Source organism: Zerene cesonia, chromosome 27 (assembly GCF_012273895.1).
Source record: "Zerene cesonia ecotype Mississippi chromosome 27, Zerene_cesonia_1.1, whole genome shotgun sequence".
Taxonomy (NCBI): Eukaryota; Metazoa; Arthropoda; class Insecta; order Lepidoptera; family Pieridae; genus Zerene; species Zerene cesonia.
In genome coordinates this window covers 1227713-1247511 of record NC_052128.1, presented here as the reverse complement: position 1 = coordinate 1247511, position 19799 = coordinate 1227713, and the positions used below count along the sequence as shown (strand labels likewise).

General features: G+C 35.7%; 5 protein-coding genes across 5 annotated transcripts in view; 3 read left to right on the top strand and 2 right to left on the bottom strand.

Annotated features, from left to right (window-relative positions):
• The window catches only part of LOC119837255, a 13659-nt gene extending 10456 nt beyond the window's left edge, over positions 1–3203 (top strand). Inside the window, exons 14-17 of the mRNA XM_038362772.1 lie at positions 315–393; positions 879–971; positions 1392–1591; positions 1952–3203. Of these exons, the coding sequence (XP_038218700.1) occupies positions 315–393; positions 879–971; positions 1392–1591; positions 1952–2991 (1412 nt within the window). The 3' untranslated portion in view covers positions 2992–3203. The remainder of the gene's footprint in view (positions 1–314; positions 394–878; positions 972–1391; positions 1592–1951) is intronic.
• Positions 3204–4473: 1270 nt separating this feature from the next.
• LOC119837341 (ankyrin repeat and LEM domain-containing protein 2) lies at positions 4474–14040 on the bottom strand. The gene is made up of 14 exons (XM_038362894.1): positions 13882–14040; positions 13553–13800; positions 12949–13104; positions 11637–11800; positions 11225–11365; positions 10588–10761; positions 10041–10193; positions 9437–9651; positions 8065–9098; positions 7588–7706; positions 7101–7246; positions 6472–6603; positions 5829–6039; positions 4474–5012 (listed from the first exon to the last, which is right to left on the bottom strand). Exons 2-14 carry the CDS (start codon positions 13788–13790, stop codon positions 4920–4922), a joined length of 2976 nt encoding a protein of 991 aa, XP_038218822.1. The 5' UTR covers positions 13791–13800; positions 13882–14040; the 3' UTR covers positions 4474–4919.
• A 327-nt stretch (positions 14041–14367) lies between these two features.
• Positions 14368–15857, bottom strand: LOC119837393 (WD repeat-containing protein 18). The gene has a single exon (XM_038362964.1). The coding sequence runs from the start codon at positions 15714–15716 to the stop codon at positions 14379–14381; it is 1338 nt and encodes a 445-aa protein (XP_038218892.1). The 5' UTR covers positions 15717–15857; the 3' UTR covers positions 14368–14378.
• Positions 15858–16148: 291 nt separating this feature from the next.
• The window catches only part of LOC119837395 (malignant T-cell-amplified sequence 1 homolog), a 31792-nt gene continuing 28141 nt past the window's right edge, over positions 16149–19799 (top strand). Inside the window, exon 1 of the mRNA XM_038362967.1 lies at positions 16149–16308. Within this exon, the coding sequence (XP_038218895.1) occupies positions 16298–16308 (11 nt within the window). The 5' untranslated portion in view covers positions 16149–16297. The remainder of the gene's footprint in view (positions 16309–19799) is intronic.
• Positions 16853–19337, top strand: LOC119837394 (adiponectin receptor protein). The gene has a single exon (XM_038362966.1). It carries the CDS (start codon positions 17209–17211, stop codon positions 18367–18369), a length of 1161 nt encoding a protein of 386 aa, XP_038218894.1. The 5' UTR covers positions 16853–17208; the 3' UTR covers positions 18370–19337.

Below are 19799 nucleotides of genomic sequence, written 5' to 3'. Positions count from 1 at the left end.
GGAAGTGGGAGAAAAACGGGTGTGAGTTACATACATACAAACATACAAGTGAAGCTAATAAAAGCGTGTTAAAAAGATATCGGTTATTCGTTTTTATGCCTTCAACTAGCGGGAACACTTTTCATTTTCGACCGCCTCCTTGGTACGGTGGTTAAGACGCGAGCAAAAAAGCAAGTGGTCCTGGATTCAATTCCCGGTAAAGACTCGCACATAAAAAGTCTCGGTCTGGTAGGACACACAAGACATCAGTCTCGATATTAAGGTAATCATACCTTCTTGTCTCTCATATTAATTTTTAATGTCTATCCTTTCAGATGAAACCAGTGCGGTTTTCAATGAAGATGTCCCACTGCCTCCAGAAGAGATGAATGAAGAAAAATTGACAGATCCTGGGTAAGAATATTTTTTTCTCTCATATTGACTATTTAATCGAATCGCATATAGATTTTTAGAACCTCGGTCGAAGCAAACCTCTTTATGAGTTAAATACTTATTATAATATATATCTACAATCTATACTCAGATTATAAAACTTTAGAGTTTATTGGTTTGAACGCCATAATCTCAGGAACGAATAAACCGATTAAAAATTAATTAGTTCATATGGAAGTGATTTCTGAGTGTTATATGCTATACTACGTGCAACGGGCGAATCCGAACCGCTAAGGTTGTATTTTGTTACTTTACCTAAAATCACATCTAATAATAATTAATTTTTTACTATTTTCAATTAAGTATTTTCTTGTGTTTGGTTTTACGCGAGTATTATACATTTAGAAATTAAAAAAATAATGAATAAATCGAGTTTAAAATCCGTTAAAAAGTTTTTAATTTCTAAATATTTTCAATTAATTTTTTATATAAAACTATTTTGTCAGAGAACCATCGCAGCAACACGCATTCGAACCCAGTAAACAGAGAGAGAAAAGTCCTAAATCAATGCTTCGAGAAGCGAAGGAAAAATTACGAAAGTGAGTGCGAATCAAATTTTGTTTATAGTTTGCAAAAATTGCCTAAAAACGACTGCAACGAACACGAAAGTATATCGCATAATGTTTATATTATAAATCGTTTAGTCCCCTCTCGTGCCTGCTATTATAATACATTTCAATTGTGAAAGTCGAGCACGTATTGGTACGGATTGGGTCAGCTCGCCAGGGAAAAATCACGTCCTGGTCGTTTCCCTTATCCCTTCTCTGTACCTTTAAAAGTCGACAATCCATTTGCAGAGACGTAAGACATTTTAATGACTCAACGGATCTCCAAATAATTGAAAAATGTATAAATACATGTAAAACTTTGGTATTCGAATTGTCATCTTTCGCTTTTTTTTACTTCTAAAAATTTCTGAAAACAAATATTATAAAATGTTTATTGTCGTTAATTTTCAGCAACAGCAACATAAAAGAGCCGACGCCAATAGCTCGCGAGAAAAGCCCCAACACAACACTTAGAGAAGCTAAATTGCGGCTCCGGAAGTTGGAAATTGAAGCGGAAGCGGTGGAGAGATCCTACCAGCACTTCCGCCGGAAACAGCTGGATGAAGGGAGTGGAGGTGGGGGAAGTGTGGCAGGTGATGCTAAGACGTTGGGTGAGTGGTCATCTTTTCAATGTACCAGCGTTTTAGTGACGACAGAAAGACACATATAATTGCTCATTTAAAAGTGCAGCTACATTCGAAAATTCGTTTATTGCGTAACCAACCTACCATGGTTTGTGAACTTATGGCAGTCTATGGTTAAGTAAATACTGTATTATTAGATTCTTTAATCAAGAATAAAGTATGTTGTATAGATTTATTTTATTGTGATAATCAAAAGGAGCATATGCATATGATTTTTTATAATGTAAATTCATAAAATCTCTAATCGAAACATGCAATTTTTTATATAAACGTACTAATGGTATGTACTTACCTACTAACAAATACTATTTATGTTTTCGCTTACAGGTTTAAAGCGCAGTAAGTCGCTTCAGAAGCTTGAAAACTCATACAATATTGATGACCTGAAGGTTAAATCTAAAGGACACAAAGATTTAATACAACAAAACTTCGATAAATATCTAAAAGAATATCAAACTAAATTTCACATCCCGACGTTCAAGAACAAAAATGCTATGTCAGAAATGATCAAACCCATTCCAGTAGCATACTCGGAGGTGGAACATAACAGAAATCGAGCGAGCGTCGATTTTTTGGAAACTCCTCTATCAGAATTTAGGAAGTTATATCATTCAGAAAAGCAGAGGCGTACAGACATAAAAACTGCAGCATCTCCCATACATTTTCCAGATAAAGATGTTCCTAATGATAAATCTGTAGAAGAAAATATCGTACGCGATGATAAGAAACATACCGAGTTCAAAATATTACAAGATAATTTGAATAAAATGTATAGTTTAGATAGCCCAAATATGGTCAGTCCAGTAATACCACCCGTGAGAAGTCCCAAGCCAAAGGGAGTGGTAGATGAAATGATAGCAGAAAATAAAGAAGAAACTGTCAAAGAAGTTACAGAAGATGATAAAAATCTGCTACGTGTCAACATTGAGAACGTTTGTGAAACTAAACACATTCCTATTGCCGCTGAAAAAGATCAAACGCTATTGGTGGTTGTGGAAAGTTCGATAGATACAAAAGAAATATCGGATCCGGAAATCAACGGACAAAATGAGATATCCACTCAAATGACGATTATAGTCAGCCCTAAAGACAAAACAGGGAATAAAACAATGAACTCGGACGTAGAAAAAATAACTAATAATGATGTTTTGGACGCAATATTTAAAGCGAACGATAAAAAAGACGCCTCAAGCGTGGATATGAAGTTGGAACTATCTAAAATAGACTCTCCGGGTGAAATAGGCAATGAGGAATATCCTGATGATTTTTCCGCTGATGTTGATAACTATAATAGTCGTTCGGATTGTGAGCAGAATTCACCGATATCTTTGGCTAAGGACTCCGATGAGAACTTTTGGGAATCCTAAATTTATTTGTTAATTTTGTTGATGTTAATAATTGAATTATTTATTTGTTCATATGTTATGTCATGTATTTTTCTTTTCTCATAAGAACCATACAAAAGACAATGACTCTTAACCTTTCTAATAATATACGATTCTGTTTAAATTTCTTTCACATCGCATTGGTGCTAGTCGGTCTCTGGCGTTAATTTGACGACTATTCCTAAAATTTTATTTCGAATCAAACGAGAAAATTGTAAAATAAAACACGCAAATAACCAGTCATAATTTATTTCTTTGAATGTCCACGAATAGAATATAAAAGTACAATTATATACAGTATTATTTATAAAAGTACAAACATTTGTTACTTCACAACTTGCAGTGCAACATTCCGTCCTACATAATGTCCAAGAAAATAAATGCCTTTGAATGCGAACAACATTATTGTCATAACTGTATAACTACATAACGACACAGTGAAATGCAAATTAGACAACTGTATTTTAAACTTGGTCTACACTATTGAAATAACTCTAACTCAAAACTTGTTTCAAGACTTTCGCAGCCTATCATTTTCCAAGAGTCTACACCAAGCTTTAAACAAACTAAAACTAAGAAACGTACAACATCAATTAAAAACAATACAAAACATTGAGATTATCATTTAATAATTGTCGAAGATTCATTGTTACAATAAATTTAAACTCATCATATTATAACTACAATTTTCACTATTCAATAACTAATATTATTTTTCACAGATAACACTTATAATGTTTTATATTTGTGTGATATATATTGTTAGTATAGAAAAATTTGCAAAGAAAGAAGTGTCATCTTCACAAGAAAATAATGTGTTAATTCTATATTTCTTGATAAGAAACTCTTAAAAAAATATTCCAGTCAGGCCATAAATTTTTCTAACCTTTTAGTATTATGCAAATATTATTTTAAACATATTGCAAAACTTCAAAAGGAATATTTTAAAATTTTAATATTTTATATCTATCATAACCAATTTCCTATAGTTTCCTTACATTTACAAGAAAATAAACAAATTATTTTTGCAATATGTTAAAGAACCAGCAATTTTTTATTCCGAATTACAATTTAATCACGTTCAACGCGTTTGTTTCATTCAGAATTCAACACAAAAAAAAATATCCAATTACAAGAAAAAATTATACAACTCAATAATACCAATTATTAAACGCTAGCGAAAAAATCTACGAAAATAAACCGGGGACCATGGCGTAATATTTTAACTACATATTATAATAATTCGTTAGTTTGACACATTTCAGCCCAGCCCCTACGAAGATTTGTATAATATTGGACGCGGTGAAGAAACTTTTGTACTCATATCATCGCCTATTTTCATTTATGTATTTTATGAACTTTACCTAATTTATATTTAGATAACTAAGAATACTAAATTCTCTTCTGTCCAACGTTATTTTTTGCTGTGTGTGTGTGTCTTAAATAAATGTTTTTATTTCTTTCTTTCAAAGGTTAAATATAATCTTTTGAGTGTTCAAAAATTCAGATGGTAGAATAGCTACAATTTATATAATTTAACAAAAAAATGTGAGCTCACTACTTCTAAACACACTACACATAGCCAAGTAAGTACAGTCAATATGATTTTATCTATTTTTGTCGCACTGGTGTTACCATATTATGTCAATTTAATGTATGATAAGAACAAAATTTTTATGTCAAATAATTGAAATGTCAAACATCACAAAAATAACTTTCATACCTTACACAAATAAAAATTTATGTCCTAACTTATAACTCGAATATCGCTCATAAATCACTTTCCATAAACTACAATAATTTGTCATTATAAAATCTACGATTTCCTATTTACATATAAAATTTATCCGCACCAACGTCCACTATTATACAATAAGGCAGTATAAAATGTATGTCCAGCTGTGCGTATCTCAGAAACCGAAGCTCACGTTTTGAGAGACATTCTTAGTAGCGAGCGCAGAACGGGGAGAGTTGGGGCCTGTCACTCGGAGCCAGTTGGATACCTGGATATCAATAAAACATTATTTTGTTGTAATCGAGGTTATCTACGAGTGTTCAGTTATATATAAAACCAGCGATTCGCCCCGGCTTCGCCCGTGGTACATAATATCCTATAGTACAGAGGGAAAATATCCAATGGTGAAAGAAATTTTTTATAATTGCTATAGTCATTCCTGAAATGAGTGTGCCAGACAAACAACTGGGGAAATATCTAGCAAATGCGTAAGAGCGCAATATCTAGGAAAGTGAATCAGGTAGAATGAGGGAAACATACAAGGTTATATCCGTAAATCATTCGAATAGAAATTTATTATACAGTAATTTATTTACGTATCAGCTTTATATATCAATATTAACTTTTTATCACTAATTGCATTAAAAAAAAAATTAGCAAAACACATTTTGGAAGACCATACGCTTCATTGATTGCAATAAATGAGTAAAATATTATGCATTTCCTATTCTAAAAATCATGTGCAAATATCTAAGGAATGTTCTAAATTTTAACTTATGTTTATAATTAAATATATGCTTCTATGTCTTGATGGGAATGAATGTCTTAAACCTTAATTAGCTATTGCCCGCAGCCTTAGCTCGGGGGGTCAAAATAAATTTTCACGGTACAATTTTTCATCCCCTATCTTATCCCCTTGGGGGTAGAATTTATCACAATCCTTTCTTAGCGGTTGCCTGCGTCATAACATCTATCTGCATGCCTAATTTCAGCTCGATCCGTCCAGTGGTTTGGGCTGTGCGTTGATAGATCACTACGACAGTCAGTCACCTTTAAGTTATGTGTCTTTAGATAGTGTATATACCTGTAGTGACGGATTGCGATCATCGCTGCGGTCTCGCCTGGGCGTGCTGCAGGCGGGCGGCGCGCTCGCACCAGCACCAGCACCAGCACCAGCACTAGCACTAAAACTTGCACTAGCACTAACACTAGCGCCAACACTGGCCGGCGAGCCGCACACGCTCCACGACACGCTCGACACTATGCTGCCGTCCATGTTTGTTGTGGCTTGCCAGCTGTAAATAGGAGCATTGATTTAACGCCAAAGTATTTATGTATTATTTTTCAATTTATACACACATTATTCACATCACATCAGAAAACTGGCATGTGGAAGAATCAAAAGTTTGACAACATATGACTTTGGCCAGTGTGCATTGGATTATGGCACAAACCCATATAAGAGGCCTGTTCCCCTGCAACCAGTCTTTAGTCTTACTAACAAAAAAAAAAACAAACACACAAAAAATCGAATCATTAAAAACATTTTATTTAGTCTCCTTTTGACCGGCAACCTGCCCATTTCGAAGTAGCTTAAGCTAGTTTTTATGAATGTTGCTTCGGTATGGTTACAAATATTGTGCGCGGAGGAAATTTTCAAGGTTCTAATATAATATTAAAAGGTTATGAATCAGTTTTATATATCAGTACAGTAGTAATATATCCACCTTTCCCTCTCGAGCGGCGTGTAGAGCGCGACGGTGTGGCGCCAGCGGTACACGCTGGGGAACTCTTCGGGCGAGATGTCGCACGCCGACACCGCTTCGTACACGAGACGGTCCATTTTCGATGGCTCCTCGCTGGAAACATACAATGGAGCGAATAATTTGCAAGACTGTTACTATTTGGAATCCTTCCTACTTCCTATCCTACTAATATTATAAATGCGACAGTTTGTAAGGATGTGTGTGTGTTTGTTGCTCTTTCATGCAAAAACTTCTGAACCGATTACAATGAAATTTGGTACGTAGACAGCTGGACAACTGGAATAACATATAGGCAACATTTTATCCTGATATTACTGCGCGTTACGGACTTACGCGGGTGAAACCGCGGGGCGCAGCTAGTATGTAAATAAATTGTGCTCGATTTTACGCGAGTATCGAGTATATTATTATTTTGTTATTATAAAGTTGAAGAATATGTTTGGTTAAACGTGCCAATCTCGGGAATGACTGGTCAGAATCGAAAAATTCCTTCAGTGTTAGCGAGCCCATTTATTGAGGAAGGCCATAGGCTTTATATGGACCACGGGCGAAGCCGGGAGCGGGCCGCTAGTTGCAATATATACACGCACCCGTATATAAAGGTTTCGGCTATAGCCCGATCGCTGGCGTCGTGCATCTCGTCGTCAGAGCTATCCGCCGTGTTGTCGTCCTCGCTCGCTGTCACATACGCAGCCTCCGAGTCCGACGGCGATCCGTCCGATTCGTCGTCCGATATCTGAAATTAATTATGAATTAAATATACATACTCATTGCATAGATGTTTAGTACAATAAATGTAGTAGTAAATGAGAATTTTTTTGAAAGAATAGAAAAAATTTGATCACGAGGCAGGATTCGAACCCGCGTCTTTTTGCCAAACCGTAACAACGCCTAGCCTCTCGGTCACCCGTGATCCCACCTCAGTAATCCAATATCTTCTACTCTTTCGGATTTATGTGCCTAAAGGACACCCCACGCCATCTATTGAGATCTATCACGGGTGCTCGAGTATGGCAAAAAGATTATTCAAAAAATCTACGAACATTAACATGAATCAAATGATACATTTTTACTAACCTGCGCAGCCTCCACCGTACACTTGTCCACTTCGACGGTGTAGAGCGTCGCGCTGTCTCCGCCGGGCGAGTTCACACTTTGGGGCTTCTCATTTTCTATTTTCTGCAATTTGCCGTCCCCTGGAATACAAAGTACACAATATTGTTATTAAAAAAAAAAAAAAAAACAATATGGTGAAATGTCATTTTTTGCTTATAAATTAATACAGTGTTCATGCCTTATAAACTTTTGATACACGTTCTAAAACCTTTTAAGTTATCTAGCTCAAATACATATTCAAATTTGCATAATACTCATAAATTAATCATTACAATAGATTTACAATCTGTCGGTAAAGTGATATTAAAATTTCTTGCATCTATTTTGTAGTTTATACTATGTTATATAGTTTTCACACTTAATAAATAATTAACCAATCCATTTGCTTATTGGCGACTACTACTAAAATCTAAGTGAATACAGTCCAAGCCCGCTCACCGATATCTTGGTCGAACATGAGCCGCCTCGCGAACCCCTCGCCCTTGGGGCTGGTCGACAGAATGGACCTGTTCTTGCGAAACGACGCGTTCTTCTTGCTGTTCCTCTCGAAGGCCTCTATTTTCCAATCGCAGCGACACTTCGCCGCCTTGTCCCAAATATCCTTACACTCTATCTCGGATACCGCCGGCCCCTTGGCCTCTTCGCTTTCGGTCAATTCCTCGCAAATAAAGCTGGCCACGCACCTGACGTGACCCTCGACGGCGTGTCCCACTCTCGCGCGATTCCCGCGGTACGTGAATGGCCGCTTTTCGTCGTCCGAACTGAATATATCGTCGTTCGGACACCGGAGCTTCACCAGAAACTCCACTAAATTATTGATGTCGTCCAAATCTATGGTCTGCTGTTTCAGCTTGAACACGACGAGCTGCGCTAGCCTGGAGTGTATCAGTGCGAAATTGATATCTTTAAATCTCTCATCGTCCATGTACGTGAACATTGTGTGCTGCAAGTGTTTCGCCTCGGACTTTAGAGATTCTCCCGCGATTTCCGGTTCCGCCGTGAGCGAGAATATCAAAGCGTCAGCGATACGTTTGGCGAACACTTGGCACGTTCTCTCTATGCACAATAATTGACTGACGGTGTGATTCATCGGGGATGCAGTGTCCCCGTTGGTGGTTATAGGTTTCGCGTTAGGTTGCCTGCACAATCTCTGCCTGACTGGGTCCGTTTTCCGCCAATGTGGTCTGTCTGTTATCTTGCACGTTTTCATGGCGACGCAAAGTTCCGACATGGGGCTTAGGGCGTCTTTTGGCGAGTTTTGGGAGTTGATTATTCTAGATATGGACACGTCGTCTGGGGAGGCCTGCGATTGGCTGCAGCTGTCGCTGTAGGCGAAGGAACAGGCGGTCTCGTACTTAGTCTTGAGATAGTTTTCGAGTAGCACAAGTCCTTCGGGCGTTCGCAAGTCTGTGAATGTATCGAGGAACGGCCAGTATTCTTTCCATGTCACATTCATTTGTTCAGCTAAGTTTCTGTAACAGAAACATAGTTAATTAGACTTTTTCCAAATAAGAAAAATTAAGTATGTATATGTATTTGGAAAAAAATAGGAGAAGGATGGTTACTTATGTGGTTTATTTAGCGAGTACGAAATATGAACGAATAGTTTCAGCCAGGCGTGCGTGCGTGTGTTACATGTCACGCCTCGACATTACGTGCTTGTGTGCCCAGTCTTCTGCCTACCACTATGTGTCTGTGTGTACCGGCGTGCAACTCTAGCCCCCATGTGTGTGTGTGTGTGTGTGTATGTGTGTGTGTGTGTGTGTGTGTGCGTGTGTGTGTGTGCGTCTGTGTGTGTGTGTGCACTCACCGGCCGACGGCCTCGAGCCCCTTGGCCATGTCGCGCAGGCGGAAGGCGGGCTGTGCCGCGTGCGCGGGGTGCGCGGGGTGTGCGGGGTGCGCGGGGCGGGCGGCGCGGGGCGGCGTCTTCCAGCGGCGCCGGAACGCGTCCGCGTCGCGCGCCGCCATCGGGCCCGCGTACGCGAGGATCTCATAACGCGGCGACAGCGGGTCGCTGTTAAGATCCTGCAAATGGATGAATAAGAAAATAAAATAGAAAATGAAAATCTGTTATAGAAGCTAAAATTTTCCACAACTTGCCCCCCGAATTTCATCTTCTTTTTTTATGGATCCACACGCCTAATACAACTAGACCTTTATTCACAGGTGGCGAGGTCGACAATGAAAGATTCGTATTGAAAATTAAAAAAAAAATCAATAACTATGAACCACAAAACACGCATCGTATAAACCCATACGCCCAAAATAAATTGACCTATAGTCATAAGCGAGGAAGTCGGCGTGAAAGTTCTTCCCAATAAAACCTTAAAAAAACACAGCCATACACCCAACCAACAAAATTACAAGTACATAGTGTAAACACAGACGGCCAGCATAACCCGACCCGTACTCACAGGCGGCGAGGCCGGCGTGAAGGGTCTGCCGATGGTGGGCGGGCTCGCGTCCTCCTCCGCGTGCAGCACGGGCACGTAGTAGCGCTCGCTGAGCATGCAGGCGATGCGACGTTTGCTTTCCGGACTCGGGTTGGACACACGGTTGCATATTATCTGTGATAAACGATGTATTTTTTCCTATTTATATACATAATTATTTTCTTAAAAAATAAATCGCCATTATATAATTATTAAAGAACTACGTAAAAAATAACAAGCAATTTTTATCCAGTCAAAAGTTCTCAGTTAACAAACTAAGGTAATAAGCTAAGCATTTAATATATTAAGCATATCAATACATAATTTCATTCATCACAGTAGCAGAAATAGGATCAGAAGAGAGAAATCATATTTTCCATAAACATTAAAACTAATTAAATATTTTCTATCTGATATTTTTCTTGTAAGTTTATTTTTTTTCATAGATACATTTTAGCACAGAAATGCTAGTGCCTAAGATTTAAATATGAAAGCCAATAAATATATAATTAATTCTCAGTCCACTCACATCTTGCGCAGTCTCCCCGTACTTGTTCGTAGCTAGCTTATTGCACTGCGGAAAAGACGTCAGCACATCGACCACCTGTTCCGCTCCGAACTTGGACGCAAAGTGCAGCGGGGTCTCGTTCATCGCCTTGTCCGGTGTGTTCAGATATCTATCCACAAGGATACCAGCGAACTCCTGAAATTTGTGATAAGTATATATCTAAATATATATGAATTACGTGTCACATTGTTTCACTGTGATGGACTTGAACTACCCAACAACAAAAGTTTATATTATTTTGATTGCAATGACTACCCAGGCGGAGCCTGGCATGCAGCTAGTGAATAGTAAGTAATTAATATTATTATGACTATAGTTATAATAATATTTATTATTTGACTATAGTTCTAAACTCAAGAAGGTGAACTCTTTAATAAAAAACAAAATCTCAAAAAATATTATTACACAAACTAAAAAGCAACTTTTTATTTTAAGGAATGCTTTATTATTTATAAACAACTTCTTGCAGAAAACACTGTTAAGTGAAGGCTTCCTTTTTCAAAAGTTTTTATTCATGTTTGTTACGATTTAGTATAACATTAGTATAATTTATGTCTTCAATGGTATAAAAAAACGTATCACTTCCATTATATCTTACCTTACAAGCGTCATGGTCAGCGTCAGATCCATACAGAGTCTGCACAAAGGCAGGGTTCCCAACAGTAGTAAGTAACAGGTTGCATATTTCAGCATTAAGCGCCTTGGCTGCTATGTGGAGAGCGTTGTAGCGCGAACCCTCCTGTAAATTTGAAAAGGAAATTGAGTTAAGGCATTTTGTCCTTGAAATGATTATCACATTAGCTTTTGAAAAATTTTATGACAATTATTTTTCATAAAATGCATTCTGAAATTGATATTTCATTAATCAACGACAAAAACATTGTACAATATTTAAAATATTCCAAATGTTATGCAAATTACAATTGTTACACCTGACACTAGAGTTCAAGGCATTGTTTTTACCAGAGTGATGCTTGATTTTCTTTGAGTTTGTAATTTCTTGAACACACCTGAACAATAGTTGGTGTATTCCCGCTGCTAACAAGATATCGAGGGTTGTCCCATACCCTGTCTCTGACAGTACAAGTGAAGCCTGCCTCTATTGCTTTGCGGAGCGAAACCATGTCTTGTGGCGATGGTGATTTAAATGGGTACGGCTTTTCTCCCATGAGGGCTGAAAATCATTAAGTAAAAACATGCCTTGCTTATAGTGGAGTATGATAATAATATTAATCACATTTTGTATAAGTATTTTACAAAATACAAGTAAAAACCTAGAGAGAAATAGATAAATAATGAATAACAATACAAGATGTAGCTAGTGTATGTGTATTCAAACTTTTCGAGATTAACAAAAAGATATACAGTTTGAAATAAGGTGATATAAAAACAACCATATGCATTATCATCATCAAAATCAACATGTTCCTAATCTTAATATTTATTGTTCTTAATTCTTGCATGAGCAAGAATAAAAAACATATTTATGAAAACTTAACTGAGTTAACATTTCAAACATGCAATTCTTATTTTTATCATGTTAAGATATGTAAACATGTTATTTGTATTTATATTACTTTACCTAAACAGTCTAGACTCAATATGAGATTCTCAAGTACCTACGAAAGATAACAGGGGGCATTGCTCAGTTGTGAGCAATTAAAGTTATCATATTGAATGTGGATGTGTTAGACATGTTTATTGATAGTACAAATGAAAATGCATTAATTTTAAATTAATTTCATCTAAATTCTAAATGCTTATAGTCAATGTATGAAACAGGATCTTTTAAATTGTCTTTATGATTTTTTATATGCAAAAAAAACATTAAAAATAAAATATATTCCCGATGTTTTTTGTATTAATTATTACAATAATAGGAAGAGTTATAAAAAAAAGGAATATTCCTTTTGCAATATTCCATAGAGAGGAGACGGAATCAAAAAGGACAGAGACAGAATATGACAATTTCTAGTTTTCAAAATTAAATATTGGATCAAAATAATTGCTTTTTATTTACACTAATGAATTAAATTCACAAAGTATGTAAGCTTTTATCATTTATAGTATTGTATTCAATATAAACTACTTGATGTATTATTTAACTAGCTGCTTGACCCAACTTTGCCCAGGTTGAGACGGGATAAAAAAGGCCTATGCCACATAACATTAATTTTAAAATCACTATTCAGTAGATAGTATTATGATTTGAATTGCAACATACAAACAAAACATAAATATTCCCTCTTTATAACATTAGAATAGTATGTCAATAGTCTATGCTTATGTATGTTGAGTAGAGTAATGTGTTATGCGACTTACAGTTCCCATTTCCTTCATGAGTTTCGGAAGTTTCAGCTCCTCGTAAAGCGAAGGAAACCGCATCTTGATGGTTTCTAAACACTTTGAATCTTGCAGATTTGTACCTTCTAACTAATTCTAATGCTTCTGATCTATTTTTGTACACATGTAGAGCCTCTGCAAATAAAAAGTTATGCAGATTTAAATATATGTTTTGCCTATCCTAACATAAATTAACAATGTGGAAACATATCTCAATGTAAGAGATTGGTATAATTGGTAGATTATTAATAAATATTAATTAATTTTATTCAGCCTTTTTAATCATGTCACTTTTCTTTTCAAAATTTTTAACATGCAACATACATTTTAATGTTATACATATCTAGTATTCAATATGATGGCTATAGCAATGTACTAATAATTTTTTCAGTAGTAGTTAAGCAAAGTTTGAAAGCATTCATTTTTTACTATATAATGTGACCATCAACATTCGCAATCACTTCCTGATTCCTATTTACGTATGATAGTATTTTTATCGCAAGGTGAAAATATGCCTATGGCCTACTTACTTGCAAATGATAAGAGAGATAATGTGTAAGACAAAAAAAATTACAAGAATTACCTTCGTCAGGACCTTTCTTAATTTCGCAAGGTATATACACTCCATAGTATGTAACGGGAGGATCAGGAGATGTAGGACTATCTGGCGTGCTGTGCCTTTTACTCAACGCATCTAAACGAAGAAGTCGACTAAACAAACCGATCGCACCATCTTTCTTGTCACTTGGAGAAATACATATATCCTCCTTTACGCCGCCGATGTCCTTGTTACATTCCGGGATTAGCACAGCCTTCGACATTTCACGACAACTGAAAATAATAAACACAAAATGTTTTGTTTGTGACGCAAACCATTCCTAACGTTTATTTTTAAAACTCAGTTCAAATTACCTTAAAGTAGATTAATGTCATAAAAACATACTCTTGACTTGCTATTGATGCATATTTAGTCAGCACATATTACACAAATTAAATAAAAAGAATAAAATTTGTATGCGTTTGCAACATAAAATTATTGAAATAATTGAAATCGAACGATGCGATGACGCGGATGACGTTTCTTTTGACGTAAATAACACAGATAAAAAATTGACGGGTAGCAAGACGAAAAAATAAAATGCCCTTTTTACATACCTAAATCGATTTTTTCTTATATTTCTGCTTTCCAAATTGCATATTCTAAAATACACCTATTTTATATGTTGACAAAATCCACATTAAAAGTAATTTTACAACTTAAAAAACAAATAAATACTAATAAGTTTTTTTTCATTAAACAATCTTATTCTTATCTCCAAAATTTTCCTTTATAAGGTAATTTTATATTGCTTTATTGGAATATTGTATTTAAAGCGAAATAAAACAAGGCATAAATTCTATAGTGGTTTTTATTGTTTATGCTTCCCTCTCTTTTTTGAATTATTTTTGACTTCAGGAATGGAATCTAAAGCCTTTTCAACTGAAAATTTATACAAGTTTGCATTTATTGTCCGAAGTTTATTTATTTCTTCTTCTAATGAAGCTGTCTGCTGCTTATTTTCACTATTTGCTTGTTTATTTATATCATTATGAACAGAGATATCCTCACTTTCAATAACATTAAATGGCCAAAAGTTTATTTTCTTGTCTATCAAAACTTCAATTTTGTTGACATCATCATTGTCTTTCTCCAATGTCCTTTCTAAGCTGTGAAGAATAATGTGTGGCGAAAATTCTTGCTTGTATATGGATTCAAAATTTGTGGTGAAGAAGGCATTTGTAATACATCCTTTGTGTCTTATAGTTCGGACAGGCTGTCTGCTTTTAATGTGCCACAGAATAACTAGCTCATCATTTCCACCGGACATCAAAATCTCCCCATTTAATGATACGGAAAGGCAAGTCACAGCTTTAGTATGGGTAGAGAAAATAAGTGTTTTATCTTCATCGCTGACTAGTACATCTCTGTTACGAGGTGGATTTGTTAGACTAAATTGAAATATTTTTCCTTCTGTACTTCCAACAAATATGTTCAACTCCAATACATCAAATACAATAGAAGATAATGGTTCATCAAAAATGAGGTTTAACAGCAACTCTCCTGACGGTAAGTCATAAATCTTACAAGTTCTGTCACTTGATACAGTGCACAGCCGTCCGTGTATACCAGTTTTGCTAATACACATATCTGTGACTGGTAAAGAGTGGTCAGAGAAAACAAATATTGGATCATGCTGTCCAGCTGTGGACTGGGTAACTAGCTCAATTTCTGGATTGGCCGCAACTGTCGCTAGTGCCCATACCATAACCATACCATCCTCAGCAGAAGATATGAAAAAGCGGCCATCTGGAGTAAACTTTAAGTGATTAACTTTTTGATAGTGTCGGTTTATGATAGTCAGCAAGTTTCCAGACGATATTTGCCACAAATAGATTTTTTCATCAATTCCTGCAACGCAGTAAGAGCCATCAGGCGCTACGGCAAACGCGTTTGCCTTACCTGGCAGAATAAATCTCATGTCCTGAATCGTCTGTTGAGAGTTTAAGGGCCATATGTGTAGAATTGGTTTAGTTCGCTCAACTGCTGCCAAATAGTCCTTTCCAATGAAAGACATCGTTCTGGATTCTGCAGTACCACCACCTCGATAGGTCATTAAATTTGTACCGGTATTCGAATCCCAAACACAACATGTCCACAAAGTATTATTGGAATCACTCGTCACTAATACTTCAAGTAAATTAGACATTTTAAATTAGTTCTGTAAATTCTACAAGTAATTTAAATAGAGTTGGTCACATGAAATAAATTTAAAATTTTTAGGTATTAAACATGTGGATTGTGCATGTTCCTCTATTTTTTGTAACTGTCACGTTGAGAAATTGAGACGGATATATGATATTGACAATTGAGTGGTATATTTCTGACAAACAATCTATTTCCTTCCTTCTGCGGCCTGTGTATTTTATTATTTCCTTATTAAGCGAAATTCAAATAATTTACCTGCATAAAGTATCCATCTTTACATACTATATTTTTTTAAACATAGGCATGGTTAACTATATTGAAGTATGATAATAAAATATTTTATAAGCTGTATTGATAACTGAGCATAGTAAATATTAATCTGTGTATTAGTCTATGACGCAATGTACTAGTCGGATATTTCATCCAATCAGAAGTCTAGGAGTGAATTTTCTGTCTGATGTTATTGGTTTGAAGAAATTTGAAACATATTGTTTGACGTGCGGATTTTTAATTGTGAAATTTCGGAAACTATACAATAATAAAATTAATTTGTGTTTTCCTGTGATCAACAACATAGTCATCATGTTTAAAAAGTGAGTATTATAGTTGATAGCGTTTTAACGATTAACTTCCATGATTTAATTTTAGCGTATAGGTTAGAAAATGAAACAATATTAATTTTAGTGACGTAACTTGTTATACCATAATAACCAATGAGAAACCAGTATGCAGAGTTGATGCTGACGTTTACATTAACTAGTAGGGTTGTACTGCATGTTTCATAAATCGTAATTTTTTACCTAACCTTATAAACCTCGATGTTAATGTTTATTTTTATAAATTAACATTTATTGATAAAAGATATAATGTACATATAAACCACCATCAATGTAGATATATTTATTTTAATTCCATTATTTATTACGATGAGCGTCGGCGTTTAATTATATCGTATTGGTAAACAATATTATCTCTTTGGTATGAAATGACAACGATTGGTACCCCGAACCACTTGGCAGTTGGTACACCACTATGTTGTGTCATCCGTGAATTATCGGAAAGAGAGAGATAATATAGTTACGTGCTTAGCGGAAAAGAGATGAACAATTGAAAACGAAAATGGTGAATGGTGTTTGAAACTTGGCAGCAGGCAGTTCTTCGACACTCGACAGTTCTACAGCGATACTCGACAGTCCTTTGCAGCTGTTCTAAATTGGTTGTTGCTTATCTTTGTATCGCATTTTATTGTCTTTGGTTATTTTACTCGTGGCTCACTGTTTTCTACGAAATAATTTCAGTGAATTATTTCAATACAAAACATTTTTATGGAAATAAAGGACTCTGGAAGCAAAAGTGATTTCTATTTCGTGACGTAATTGGATCACACAAATTGTGAACGTGAAACACAAGTACATAATTGTTCATATGCCATAAAAAGAGTGTGTGCGAATGGTGTACGTTTTACCCTAAGCCCGTGTAGTTCACATATCAAAATGTGGGAAGTGGATTCTGACACGGGATCTCAAAGTGCGTCGTCGGATGGAATTCGGCGGAGGCAAGGATGGGATCCCGAGGCCGAGAGTCTTGCTTCTCAAATAGACGAACTCGACGAAGTCCTAGCTGAGGAAGAGGAGGGATGTCCTCTACCATCAACTCCCGAAGATCAACATTTGCTCGATGCGGAAATGGCTGAAGTGTTGAAAGCTGGCGTTTTGTCCGATGAAATAGACCTTGGAGCGCTCGCCCATAACGCTGCGGAACAAGCCGAGGAATTCGTTCGCAAAGTATGGGAGGCGTCGTGGAATGTATGCCACTTCAGACACCTGCCGCGTTGGCTGCAAGACAATGATTATCTACACAAAGGACACAGACCACCGCTACCCTCTTTCAGCGCGTGTTTCGCTTCGATTTTCCGAATTCATACTGAAACTGGCAATATTTGGACCCATTTGCTCGGATGCATTGCTTTCATCGGCGTCGCAATATATTTCGTCACACGGCCTTCAATCGAGATTCAAATGCAAGAAAAGATGATATTTGGTGTGTTTTTCATTGGCGCCATAGTATGTCTAGGTTTTTCATTTGCTTATCACACATTGTACTGTCATTCAGAGATGGTTGGAAAGTTGTTCTCTAAGCTGGATTACTGTGGAATAGCACTGCTTATAATGGGCTCATTTGTCCCTTGGCTGTACTACAGCTTTTACTGCCATTACAGGCCCAAAATAATTTATTTATCTGTTGTAGTGGTATTAGGTATACTATCGATTATAGTATCACTCTGGGATAGATTTTCTGAACCCCGTCTGAGGCCACTTAGAGCTGGAGTGTTCATGGGTTTCGGCCTCTCTGGTGTAGTTCCTGCAATACATTATGGCATCACAGAAGGATGGTTAAGCCAAGTCAGCAAGGCATCCTTGGGCTGGCTGGTTCTAATGGGCCTGCTATACATCTTGGGAGCAATGTTCTATGCCCTCCGTGTTCCTGAACGCTGGTTCCCAGGAAAGTGTGACATCTGGTTCCAATCACACCAGATCTTCCATGTGCTTGTGATTGTCGCCGCCTTTGTCCACTACCATGGTATCAGTGAACTCGCTTCATATCGAGTGACTGTTGGAGAGTGTTCAATGCCCCAATCTTCAATTGCATTCTAGCCCGACCCTGTACCAAATGTGATAGTAGACCATAGATAAATTTAAGAAGTTAAACACAAATTTTCAATAGTTTCACTGTATATTTTTCACAATTGTTTTTAACACATTTTTACCTAGGTTTTTTACAAAATGAACAAAAAAAAAAACAAATTTGCAGTGAGGCTGTTTGTGCAATACTAAATGTCAATTTGTATTGTCGGATTTTGCATGTTGAGGGTTGATGACATAGTTAATTTTGTATTTCTAATATTTATTTCTCCTTTAGACTGGTTAGTTTTTATTAGATTCTTTATAAAACTGTAATGAAAACAGCACATACTAATTTGAGTACTCTCTTATTCTTAACACAATACACTTCATTTAAAAATTTCTAAATAATTGTTTTTGATATCTTACGTACTTAATTTATTATATGTTCCTTGCACTAATTAGAATAATTTTGTGGTAGTTAGTAGTTGATGACCACATGTGACCTGTATTCTTTCCGTATTGTGAAGAGAACTTCACAGTTTATTTTTTTATATCCAAGTTCATACCCTATTTACTTATATTATTCATTACTATTTATTTATGACCTTAAACAGCTTTTTTAGAATCTCTTTATATGTATGCAACAATGTTTTGATAGTGTTTATTTTTCAACAGAACTTACTGTATGTAAAAGCAATGATAATTCTGTGTTATTATTTCATTCAGAAACATTCCATATTACTTGAGATTATTTATCTAACTCCATTTAATCAAATTAATGAACATTTTCAAATTGCATATGTGGTCTATGCTAGGTGTAATTAAATAAAAAATATTCTAAATCGTTGTAAGTGTTCATGAATATAAAGATTTTATGAAAAGAAAATGAAGAAAAAAAGGTGGTGTAGATTAAAATTATTGAGCTCTGTTCTCGTAAAAGTACATTATCATAGGTATATTGGGAAAAATTAAGGAAAAAAGTATTTTAATTACTAAAACAAAAAAAAACCGTTAGGAGCTCAGTTTCTTTTTTGTATGAGATTTATGAATTGCACCCATAAGTATTGCTATGTATGTTGGTTAGGCTTTCTAGCTTCTCAACAAGTTGTTGTGGACATTGTATACTTGTAACATTTGAGTCTGTTTACGACTGATGATTAAAGACAATATTTTTCACAATGTTTAATTATACTGATAATTTGTTTATGAAGCAATTTTAAAAATCTTTGCTACATAATTTACGTAAAGTTTCTTTCAATTAGTATCTTAATTACCCAGTATCTTTATTATCTTGCTAGTTATAATTATAATTACTATTAAAAATTTTATTGTGTAGATATTGTCGCTTTCATTGTTTGTTTAAAACTTTGTTACACCTTTTCTTGTTTTAAATGGGATAAAATGTGATTATGGAATAAATAATTTGGAAAAATCTTTGTGGTTGTTTCTTTTTACACAAA

Excerpts from the sequence above, each read along its gene's own strand:
- LOC119837341 (XM_038362894.1), bottom strand. The coding sequence starts at position 13,790 with ATGTCGAAGGCTGTGCTAATCCCGGAATGTAACAAGGACATCGGCGGC. Across the intron at positions 9,099-9,436 it reads GGGCTCGAGGCCGTCGGCCG|AAACTTAGCTGAACAAATGA; the intron begins GTGAGTGCACAC and ends TTTCTGTTACAG. Across the intron at positions 6,040-6,471 it reads ACGCCGCTCGAGAGGGAAAG|CTGGCAAGCCACAACAAACA; the intron begins GTGGATATATTA and ends TCCTATTTACAG.
- LOC119837393 (XM_038362964.1), bottom strand. The coding sequence starts at position 15,716 with ATGTCTAATTTACTTGAAGTATTAGTGACGAGTGATTCCAATAATACT.
- LOC119837394 (XM_038362966.1), top strand. The coding sequence starts at position 17,209 with ATGTGGGAAGTGGATTCTGACACGGGATCTCAAAGTGCGTCGTCGGAT.